We start from the raw sequence: 11,213 nt of genomic DNA on the forward strand, positions 1-11,213 counted from the left end.
TAGTTAATTCACATTTCCAACTAAGTTTAATTCTATATGAAATAAACGAAACGGAGAGTCTGCTATCTATCTCTAAAATAATAATAATAATAATAATAATAATAATTGCGTTGCCAACATTAGCATGTTTCTCTTAAGAGGAGAATCTGATAAGGTACAGGTTGCTTCCTTAGCCCAAGAGGCCAACAGAGCCTAAATCTATTCATAGCTGGGGTAAATTTAAAATTTATTTAGGGCTCGAGCTAATCCGATCCGTCCGTGTCGGCAAATTTCCAAATCTAGTACAGTTACATGGAACATTCGAGTCCATGGGATGCTACAAATGACAAAAACATGTTGACACTACGTCACACAAAATATCCTTAAATGATTGAACAGGCCTGGGCTGTTGAAGGGATCGCCATCTTCTGGGCAATGACTCGTTGCGCAGCGAGTTTGATTGAATATTTGATTGGTACATATTGTTGTTGCATGTGCAAATATTGGGATGGGAACATTTAACTACCAATATATATATATTTTTATAACAATTAAAGCGAGCAACCTATCTATATTCTACACTATACTACTATAGTCGACTTAATAAATGCGCTATTTCCCTGTAACCGAAAAGAGCTTATATCTACAAATCTAATCTTAAGCAGCAGTCCTGGTCCTGGGCTCGGTAAGTTGTTACTGTAGTGCTGAAATGGATCTGATTGATTGAACCCAATCTACTGAACTTAGATTCAATCTAACCAAACAACTAAACCCACAAATGCGTCCGCAGCAGATGAACCTCCCGTGGGCTGGGCCAATACTACAGTGAGCCTACATTACTCCATTATATATTTGTGCTGGGCTTGGGCCTCATATGTTGATATATTGGCCTATGCCTGCAGAAAATTGTTCGGATTTACCACACAAAAAAGAAAAAAAAAATGCAGGATTTTCAAATAATTCGCAACCGATTATTGCTTATTTCGCAACCAATAATTTTAAATAATTAATTATCTGCCAATACGAAATTTGAGTTTGCAACAGATTATTTCCACCGCGAAAAAATAATTCGCAAACCAATAATTTCAAATAATTCGTAACCAAATATCTATATTTGAGTTTGACACGTGGCAAGCAGAAAACCACGTGTCGGCTTCTCACATAGGGTTTATTAAGGGTTTTACTTTTATATATAGTAATAGATAGATAGATATGCTTCTGCGTTTTTTGGCGGGACCACAGAAAATATATCGTAACCGAGTCAACGGAATATGCGGAATGCAATATTACGTACGAAAACAAATATGGTATTAACGCAATCTCTTCGCAATCCAAACCGAAGCATAATAATGCTGTAGATTTACGGTTTCCTTTTTTCGTTCCTGATATTTCGGCTAATTCCAGGTGACGCCATTTTCCGGTTTTGACATTTCTTGGCTGTCAAGGCAAATAGAAACCCGAGTGGAGGCTTATTTTCGGATTCGTCCTGCCCAACCCGACCCAAAAGTCTTAACTTGGCCAGCGCGTTTATGCTCGACTCGGACTGCAAAAGAGACCCCGCCACATCATCAAATTAGAATGTGGGCCTTATTATAGCTTTCGAATTTTCTCTTTCGAATACGTTTTAGGGGCCAAACCAGCAATGGAACTATCCAAAAGAAAGACCAAGGTTTACAACTTGAAATCTCGATGAACCGAAGAGAAAAGGTATATAAATTTCTGTGTAGGTGAAAAATCAAAAATGCTGAAGAGCAACAAAGCGCCCTCGAACGAGAATTGTCAATACCGCATGAGAGACTTACTGCTAAGACGCAAAATGTTGGAATGGCCGAGCCTTCTCATGTACGACTGCATTTCATAAGGAAAAAGAAGGAAAAAAAAGGACATAATTTGCATTTTGACCCCTGACTCCTGAACTTTATGTTCTTGTTGGCGCCTGACTCCTAGAAGCCCGGGGGGGACTCCTCTCATTTATTGTGTGGGCAAACTATTTGTTGCCAGTTTGTTACCTATTAAAACTTCAACAGTGTTTTGTCTTTCCCAGTGAAATACTCGGTGGAAATGTGTATGTGAGGGGGTTTATTTATTTATTTATTTATTTCCTATTTCTGTTGGGTGGGCTTGTAATGTAATAATATTGTGAACTTCAAGCGCATAGACAGGATATCTTCTTGGTATCATGGTGTTCATTTAGACAGAGTTCAATTTTCTTGTGGACTGGATGTCCCCTGTAATGCAAGTAGCAGCATCATGGTGTCTATGAACAAGTTAACAAGACCAGATGTTGCTGCAGTGCTAATTGAGTGGCCAAGAGAAAAGTTACACGAAGAGAAAAGAATCTAAAATTAGGGAAATGTAAACTTGACAATGGCACAACAGAGTTAAAAATCAGTTTGTTTCGATCGACTATCTTGGCCGGTTAAGTTTCTATCAAATTCTCCAAGTTGTTAGCATACAGTAGCCTTGCGGTAGTTAAAAATATCGCCAGATCCTCACATTTAGCCAAGTTACAAGATTGTTACTAAAGTTCCAAATATTGATAATATTTCAAAATCTTTAAAAATAAATACATATTTTTTTGTCACGTCGATAGTTGTATGTTGACAGTAATTTAAAGATTTTTAGTGATGATTTATCATGCAACCAATTTTCAAGGAGGTCATAAATTTTTTTTTTTCCCGTAGAAAAGAAAACAATCCTGCGTGGCGTGGATCGGTCGTAGGCCAAGTCTACGCAATAATTTTTTTCCCCCCATAAAATGACAATGAAGTCCTATTGTACATTAAACTTTGTACACATTTAATGTGCATTAAACTCCACATCACGTTACTAATATTAGGAGAATATTTGATCTTATATATCGTCTAAAGAGAATCCAAAGATGTGCTACAATTCCATTCAAACGTCCGACCTTATGGAATCAAAATCCTCCCATACGAACTTACACAAAAGTCCAACTTAAACAACCTATTATTAAGACCAAGGTAGAAAGAGTCCATATAAAGTAGTACATAGTATATAAACATGATTACATTATGTGAACCTTCCTGAGCCCAACCCATGAGGGCCATAAGGCCATAGGCCAATCTCAAAACCCAAAGAAAGAAAGGACGTGAATAATAATAACTATAAACTGAAGGGCCTAAGAAAAACCCATGCATGCATTTACACATCCATGCAGCATATATGGTATGCAACCCCCTCTTTCTCTCTCTCTCTCTCTCTCTCTCTCATTGCACATATAGGAGGACTCCATCTGTATTAGGAAACAAGTAGAGGGAGAGGGAGAGAAGAGCGCTTTGGTGCCCTATTTGTTAAAACCCCCTCCACCTTTTTCTCTTCCTCCTCCTCCTTCTCCATCACGCCGCTTCTCACCCTCCCTCTCCACACCCACAACACTTCTTCTTTCGATGCTTTTCTCCTTCACTAAATTCGCACAAATAACCTTCGTTTTCTCGTCTTTGGTGTACGCAATCCACTAATCTGTGGAAAGGCGACGCCGCCTTTGATCGCCTTCTCTTTTTTTCTGATTCGACCCCTCGATCCGCCGCTGGTAATTTTGATGTATTTTTGGCCGATTCCTCTGTTTTTTTTTTTTTTTTTTTTTTTTTTTTTNGAAAATCGGATTTTTTTCCTTTTGGTTTGTTTTTTGGTTTTATTTGATGCCAAAGAGATGGGTTTTTGCGGAGTGATTAGGGCTTTGGGTGCTTCGATTGGGGATTTATATGCCTTTGATGGAGCGATGGCGATCAAGATCGGACCTTTTAGGCCATTGCATTAGAACCCAATTCAGTTATCTTGTGTTTTTATGTATTTCCCTTCTCCGTATCAAATCGTGGGTAGTGGGATCAATGTGGGGGCGATCTTATTCTCCCTTTGCTGTTTTTTCTTTTCCTCTGATGTTTATTTGTTAGCTGATTATGAACTAATAGATTATTCACTCGTCAGAGTTTTGTTATTTGAATTGCCCTTTGTTCTATACCAACACATTATGTTATACAACTTTTTTAAGATTAAAGTTGGAGATTTTGGTATTACCCTCCATTGGAAAAGTCTCATTACTTATTGATCATGCACGTAGAAACTTTGCCTGGAATATGCTGTGTGATTTTTCTTTTACAAGTTTCGGGTGATGGATTGCCCTTTTTCATTATCTGAATAGATTATTCACACGTTTTTGAGTGAAATTTAATTCTTAAATGCAACTATGGTAAGCCTCTTATACAGAACCGAGCAGCATTGTCTTTTTTATTAGAATTTTTCCTTTTTTTTTTCCTTCCTTCCAGCAAAGTGATTGATTCTTCAGTTTCCTTTCAGGGGATATTCTTTTAGCTGTGGAAGGAGTAATTTGTGGATCAACATTGTCAAGTAGACGGCTGGCTCTGTGTTGCTTTTGGTGTACAGCACATAACATCATCCTTTATGCATTATGGAAGAGACCAAAATCATTCAAGACTTCGATGAATTCGAGATGCTCCTCAGTGAGATACCAAATGCTACTTCGGGGAGCCCTCAATCCGTAATACCTATCCGACCCAATTCTAATTCATCAGCAAAAGTGGAACCAATCTCCAAAGGGAAGATTTCTTCGTGCTGCGGTGGTTCTGCTAAGCTCAACAACTCTCTAAGGGCTCCAGGGCATGTGGGTGATACGAAATCATATGATGGCTCGACCTTATCTCGGTGCAAAGGTGATCGAAAGGATTCTTTGCATGATGAAAATGGAAAATCTCAATTGTGCCTGGAGCGAGAAACGGCGAACTTGCCAGATGACCAATCTCTGGCATCGGCCTTCGGGGAACTGACCTTTAAAGATAGTATTGCAGTTTTACCTGCTGTTTCGTTTATGCAAACTCCGCATTCAGTTAATGGAACCAACATTGCTTCGGGGCTCAACTCTGTGGAGATGTCTTTTCCTCAATTGAATACGATAGCAAACAGTACTTACTCACCCTATCACGATTTAGAAAGGCAATCTTCGTTAAGGGGCAGAAACGAAGAACGTCAATTCGATCAAAAGTTTCTTATGCTCGATAATAATGAAACCAACATGAGATATTCAGAGAGCTTAGCTTGTAATTTTCAGGACCACTCACAAAGGTTTCCAATCCACCCTGTGAATTCTGAAATGCGTTGCTTTGAGATCCTTCCTGGGGTTTCTAATAGGCAATTTGAGTTACCAGCTTCAAACGTCCAGCACCGACTCTACTTTCCAAAACAACAATATGTTTATGTACAACAATTTCAAAATCAGGGATCTAACGTGCAACAAATGCATAACCAAATGGGGCAAGGAATGCAAGGTTCTTATTGGAATAATCCTGTTGTTAACAGGGGATCTAATCAGTTAGCTGCGACTTTGATGAATAGTGACACTTGTAGATATAATCCTCACAATTTCTGTGGTTTGGGTGAAAGCTACACGATTCGACGTGGTGAAAAGATAAATTATCCACCTTCACTAACCTGTTCTGCTAGAGGATTCTCAGAAAATCAGTCCATCAACACAGTTGATGAGAAGAACTTTCCTGCAAAGATATTAATGAGGTCTAATGGAGCTAACTCACTGAGAACTATTAGATCTGGTTCTCTTATTACTAGTCAATCACAACACCATGTTCTTAACAATGCTGGCGTGTATACTAATGGCAATACCCACCTTCCTCTTACAATGAGACCCAACTCCACTCAACTTAATGGACAGAAGTTGCAGTTCTTGTCTTGTGTTAATTTTGAGTCGGTGGATGAGATTGCGGGAAGGATATATTCCTTTGCAAAGGATCAGAACGGTTGCCGCTCATTGCAGAAAGTTTTCACTGAAGGAACTCCAGAAGATGTTGAGAAGGTCTTTAACGAGATCATATGTCGCATTGTTGACCTTATGACTGATCCGTTTGCGAACTATCTAGTCCAAAAACTACTTGAAGTGTGCACACAGAGTCAAATGATGCGCATAGTTCAAGAAATTACCAAAGTTTCAGGCGATTTGGTTTTGATCTCATGTAATACGCATGGGTAAAAATTCTCGCACATCTCTAACAACACAATTTTGGCTTCTCTGTTACTGACTCACATAGCTGAGATTATAGCTTCAACCTCTTTATTTATTGTTTTCTTCTCCTCCAATATATAGGACACGTTCTCTACAGAAGTTGATTGAAACCATCAAAAGTGAAGAGCAAATTTCCATGGTTGTATCAGCTCTGAGGCCTGATATTCTTTCCTTGATGATGGATGCCAATGGTAGTCATGTTGCACAATGCTGCTTGCAATATCTGTTGCCGGAATATATAGCGGTAATTCTTGCATAATTTGAGCTATATTAGGATAATTATCTGCTTCTTTGTGATGCAGAGGCTATGCTATGTACTATATTAGGATTGCACCAAAAGTTCTGTCTTGTGTATAATTATAATTGATTGGTTTTCTGAACAATTCTCGGATTTTTCTTTTTTTTGTTCAGAGCTCTTGCAATTATTTTCATGTAAAACATGATGCACGTCAGTAAAGAACTGTTCCTAATTCAAGTTTCCATAAAGTTTACTTTATGCAAGGGAATAGATTTCTATTCCTTACTATGCTAAACTGCTGCATAAATGGCTGATGCTCTTGTTGGTGGCCATAGAGTAGGCATTAACTGAGAACTTTCTTGTACTATCAAATTTGATTTAAGTTTCCGGTAGTATCAATGACAAGTCTCTTTCTTTTTGTGCAGTTCATCTTTGATGCTGCCATTACTTACTGCTTCGATTTAGCGAAAGACCGTTATGGATGTTGTGTGCTTCAAAAATGCATCTTTCACTCGAGTGGCGAAAAGAGACGCCAGTTGATATCTGCTGTCATATCTAATGCTCTTTGTCTTTCTCAAGATCAATATGGGTATAGCTTGGAATGCTACTGTTTAGATGGTTTTCACATTTAGTTATTTGCGATCAATTTTTCGTACTCTTCTTTATTGTTCTTGCATAGGGACATTTTAACTTCTTTATTCTTCACGGACAACGACAACTAAGCCTTCATACCTGAATACCTTAGGACTGGGTAAATAGTTCTTTTCTCCTCGAGTTCACTCCTGTATGTCAATCCTATTTTGCAGGAACTATGTGGTACAAATCATTCTTGATCAAGAGATTCCATGGGCGACAGATGCGATCTTGGATCAACTGCAAGGTCGGTTTGGGGATTTATCGATGCAGAAATATAGCAGCAATGTCGTAGAGAAATGTCTGAAACTTGCAAGGGATATCGGGCGTGCGAAGATCATTAGGGAACTAATGAATAGTTACGACCTGCCCCAAATTATGCTAGACCAATATGGGAACTATGTCATTCAATCAGCACTGAGAGAATGCAAGGTAAAAACAGAAGAAAAAGAAAAAGAAAGTCTAGTTAACATTTCAATTTTCACTCTGCCCCCCTAGAATATCGAAAATAACATATGAGACCCCAAGATTATGAGATTTTATCACTTTAACTCCTTTGTCACTGTTCCATTAGGTGATGATATCTATCACTTTTTCCATTGGTAAATGGGTAATTGATAGTTTTGTAGATTCCGAGGTGAATGTGAAAATCATGATACTTAAAATCCCTTATTTAATGCAAAATATTTGTATTAAAACACTTTCCTTCTTTTGAATTCTGACATGGTGCTGGATTAATATGCTGGGCAGGGCGCACTTCATGCTGCGTTTGTCGAGGTCATCAAGCCGCATGCTGCTGTACTCCGAACTAGTCCTTTTGGCAGAAGAGTTCTTTCGTGCCCTTCCCTAAAGAATAAATAGTGTTTTCAGAGGATATCATACGTGTTTGCAAGTCCTTTTGCAGTTAACCCAGGGAAGAATAAGTAGCCATCATAAATGACCAGCATTTATAGTTCTCCTTGGTTATTAGGAAATTTTGTGTTTAGATAGGTAATAGATTGTTTTTCTGTTTATGGTAGACAAGATCTTGGAACCTTGTAGAGTTTGTAAACAAGAAGGTTGTAGAGTTATTGATGTGGAAATAATTGGGTTTTGGGAATTTTGTACGTTGGATTTCTTTTTACCTTGAAGCTTGTGGTAACTTAATTGCTTTGTCTCTGCGGCATAAGATTGCTGGGTTTTAACGCTTTATCTTTCCCGTACATTTTAAGCTTTAGTCTTTGATGTTGCTCTTATTATGAACCGGAGGACTATGCATCACTTCTTCAATCTCTGAAAGTTTCTATCCGTTGCTTGATTAGACTCATTTGGAGGTCGTTACGGCCTACAAATACAAAGTGTGTTGTGGGATGGGTGTTTTGATTGTCAATTATGATGCAAAAAATTGACTTTGGCCCAATGTAAGATCTTAATAGTTATAGTTTTTGGGGCTTGTTTGTTCTTCTCGACACGATGAGATGACCGTTTGGCTTCTGACTTTTTAAAACGTTCGGCACAATATGTATACATTGTACAGTTCCCAGTTGTATGTATGTGTATACATTAAGGGCTTGTTTGGTTTAAGGGTGGAATTGGAATGGATAATGGAATGGGAATGAATTGGAATGGTAATTGGAATGGCCCATTCCTCCAAGACGTTTGGTTTATTTGTGGATTGAGAATTGGAATGAGTTATTCATCGTATAAACTAAAAAAATTATAGGATACTATAATACTAATTTTACTCTCAAATATAAATTTATATTATTTAAAATTTATGAAAAATATAATACTATTCTCTAATAAGTTTTTTTTAAAAAATATCAAATTTATTTTTAAAAATTTTTATTGATGTGGGTTAGGGAGGGGTTTTGAGAGAGGATAGGTTTTTTTTTTTTTTTGATGAGAAAGGGGTGAAGAGAAGGAGGATGAGATGGTCACATGGGTTTCGAGAACTTAGTGGGCTTCCGGAATGAAATCTCAATCCGGACTAGAAGACCGGAATCAAGTTGAAGGCTAATGGGCCATTCCCATTCCAGTCCGGAATAGGAATCCCAAACCGATTCATGCGAACCAAACAAAATTAACCGGATTTGATCAAACCGCTTCCTTTTTCATACCCAAAATGGATGAACCAAACAAGCCCTAACAATCAATCCCCAGCAACAAACTAGATAAAGAACATGATATATTGTTGAACTTTTGAATCAGATACTCCGCACTCCAATTTTTGGAGAGTGTTTTATCTTATGAGTTCTTGAAATGTTATTGGTGCAGATCCCTCTGAAGCACATTTATACGTGCTTTTGTCAAAAACTTGTTTCGGCCCAATTGTATCGGGTGGTTCTCAAAACCAAATGGGCCATATATTGAGCCCAAATTATAGCAGTTTTTGGATAGGTAATGATTATTACTAATGGCTGGGCCCGGTCTATAGCGGACTGGACTAGCCTATCAGACTATTCTTTAAAAGGCTGATCCACACTTATCTTCCTTCCACAAGATGCTCAGCCCAAATCACCATCTTAGAAGAAACATGTCTGTGCCGTATCGTGCCGGGCCGATAGTTCAACTCTCAAAGCCGGCCTTTATGCAGCCACAACGGCTTTTTTTTTTTTTTTTTTTTTTTTTTTTTTTTTTTTAAAAGAAGAAAAAAAAGGGGAAAGTGGAAGCACTAAAGTATTATTGGGGGAAGGTCATTATGCTGCAGCCTGAGCTGCTAATCTAGCAGCTTTTTGATTGGGACCAGCCTCATTAGATTCTTCGTGTTTCACATTTTATACTCGTCATAATAATAATGCACTCTCTCATGTTTACACTTTAAACTGCCCCCACGTTTACTTCTTGTTCCCATAATTTGATTACTCCTCCGTCCACTTAAGACCTATTTTAGAAATGTGCTGTTTAAATACACCGACTTAGATGCTAGAAGAGATTTTTTACTTTTTTTTTTGTTGAAGGAAAGAAAAATTGAAAGCACTTGAAATAATCCTTCTTCTTCTTCTAATACTATAAAAATAAAACACCCGAAGAGAGAAGTTGTTTTAAAACTCTGGATTTAATAGGTGTCTGTCTACCTAATCGACCTAGTGAGAAGATTTCTTAAAACGGAAGCAAATGCGCAGAGTTAGAAAGTCAGCCACAAATTTGTAATGAGTGATAAAAGATAAAAGAGACCGACCGTTCCTAGAGAATGCGGCAAAGGATTTGGTGGTTGATACTTTCCAAATTCGAATCCTAGTTGATTCACTTTTCAATTGGTGGTTGATACTTTCCAAATTCGAATTCTAGTTAATTTATTTTTCAAATTCGAATTCTAGTTGATTCACATTTTCAGTTAAGTTTATTTCTAAAATAAAATAAATGAAACGGGTAGCATACTATTTATCTCTTTTAAAAAAAAAAGAAAAGAGATAAAAGATAAGAAAGAGAGGAAAAAAAAAAAAAAAAAACAACAGAAAGAGTCGAAGAATCACAGAGGATAATATGTGTAATCTTAAAAATTAACCAACAAAAAAGAAGAAGAGGAGTCTGTCCAGCGAGTTGCGCGAGATTATTTGAGGAGGTGGCTTGGTCGGAAAGCTTTCGGTGGGGCCGCGGGGTCCACCACCCGGTCATCTATTATCCCATTGCCATTGGTTAATTAAGCGCGGGGCCCACCCGGTTACTTCGATCCTATTGGTTATTTGAGTGCGTGAGTGTGCGTGGGGAGGGAGGCGAGTAGGCGGGCACGTGGGGAAATGGCGGGATCCGACGGTGGTGGTCAGCCCCAACCAACGGCCGAAAGGTGCTTATCCCTGTCGCTTTCAAATCTCTCTCTCTCTCTCTCTCTCTCCCACCGCCCCCCACCCCACCCGCTCGAAAAAGATTCAATGCTGATGCCCCTGGGCCCCACAACTTGGAGTGTTCTTGCCGTCTAGCGCTCCAACAGAAGTTGAAGTTATAAAAACACGAACTGAACTCTCTAGTGGGACCCACCTTCACCACACTATTTGGAGAAGCTATTCCACGCTCCAAATATTATTGATTCGGCTCGGCTACTTGGCTCCACTTTCTTTTTTCTTTTTTTTTTCTTTTCTTTTTTTTTTTTTTTTAAATAGCAAGCTATTCGTTTTATTTATGAAAAGAAAAAAATAGACTACAAAAGTGAAGTAATAGAGGTCTCGAGCAAAAGGCGAAAGCAAGAGAAAAAAAAGTTCAAAGGTTTTGTTGCTGTTTTAACTTAAAAATAAGTCGCTCCGTTTGCAATTGCAGTTTCTAATTTTGCCATAAAGGAAAGTTGTTGACAGTTTTAATATTATACTTTTTCTACATCCTATATTAAAGCCTAGT

At 38.1% G+C, this 11,213-nt stretch overlaps 1 protein-coding gene across 2 annotated transcripts; it reads left to right on the forward strand.

Moving 5' to 3' along the window:
* Positions 3,195–7,996, forward strand: LOC109722382 (pumilio homolog 12-like). Of its 2 annotated transcripts, none has more exons than XM_020250443.1 (6): positions 3,195–3,532; positions 4,286–5,994; positions 6,113–6,275; positions 6,695–6,858; positions 7,076–7,334; positions 7,653–7,996. In XM_020250443.1, the coding sequence occupies exons 2-6, from the start codon at positions 4,409–4,411 to the stop codon at positions 7,761–7,763; spliced, it is 2,283 nt and encodes a 760-aa protein (XP_020106032.1). In that variant the 5' UTR covers positions 3,195–3,532; positions 4,286–4,408; the 3' UTR covers positions 7,764–7,996. The 2 variants fall into 2 exon arrangements, with proteins under 2 accessions (XP_020106032.1, XP_020106023.1); XM_020250434.1 differs by having other exon boundaries at positions 4,297–5,994.

Source organism: Ananas comosus, linkage group 1 (genome assembly GCF_001540865.1).
Source record: "Ananas comosus cultivar F153 linkage group 1, ASM154086v1, whole genome shotgun sequence".
In the NCBI taxonomy this organism is placed as follows: domain Eukaryota; kingdom Viridiplantae; phylum Streptophyta; class Magnoliopsida; order Poales; family Bromeliaceae; genus Ananas; species Ananas comosus.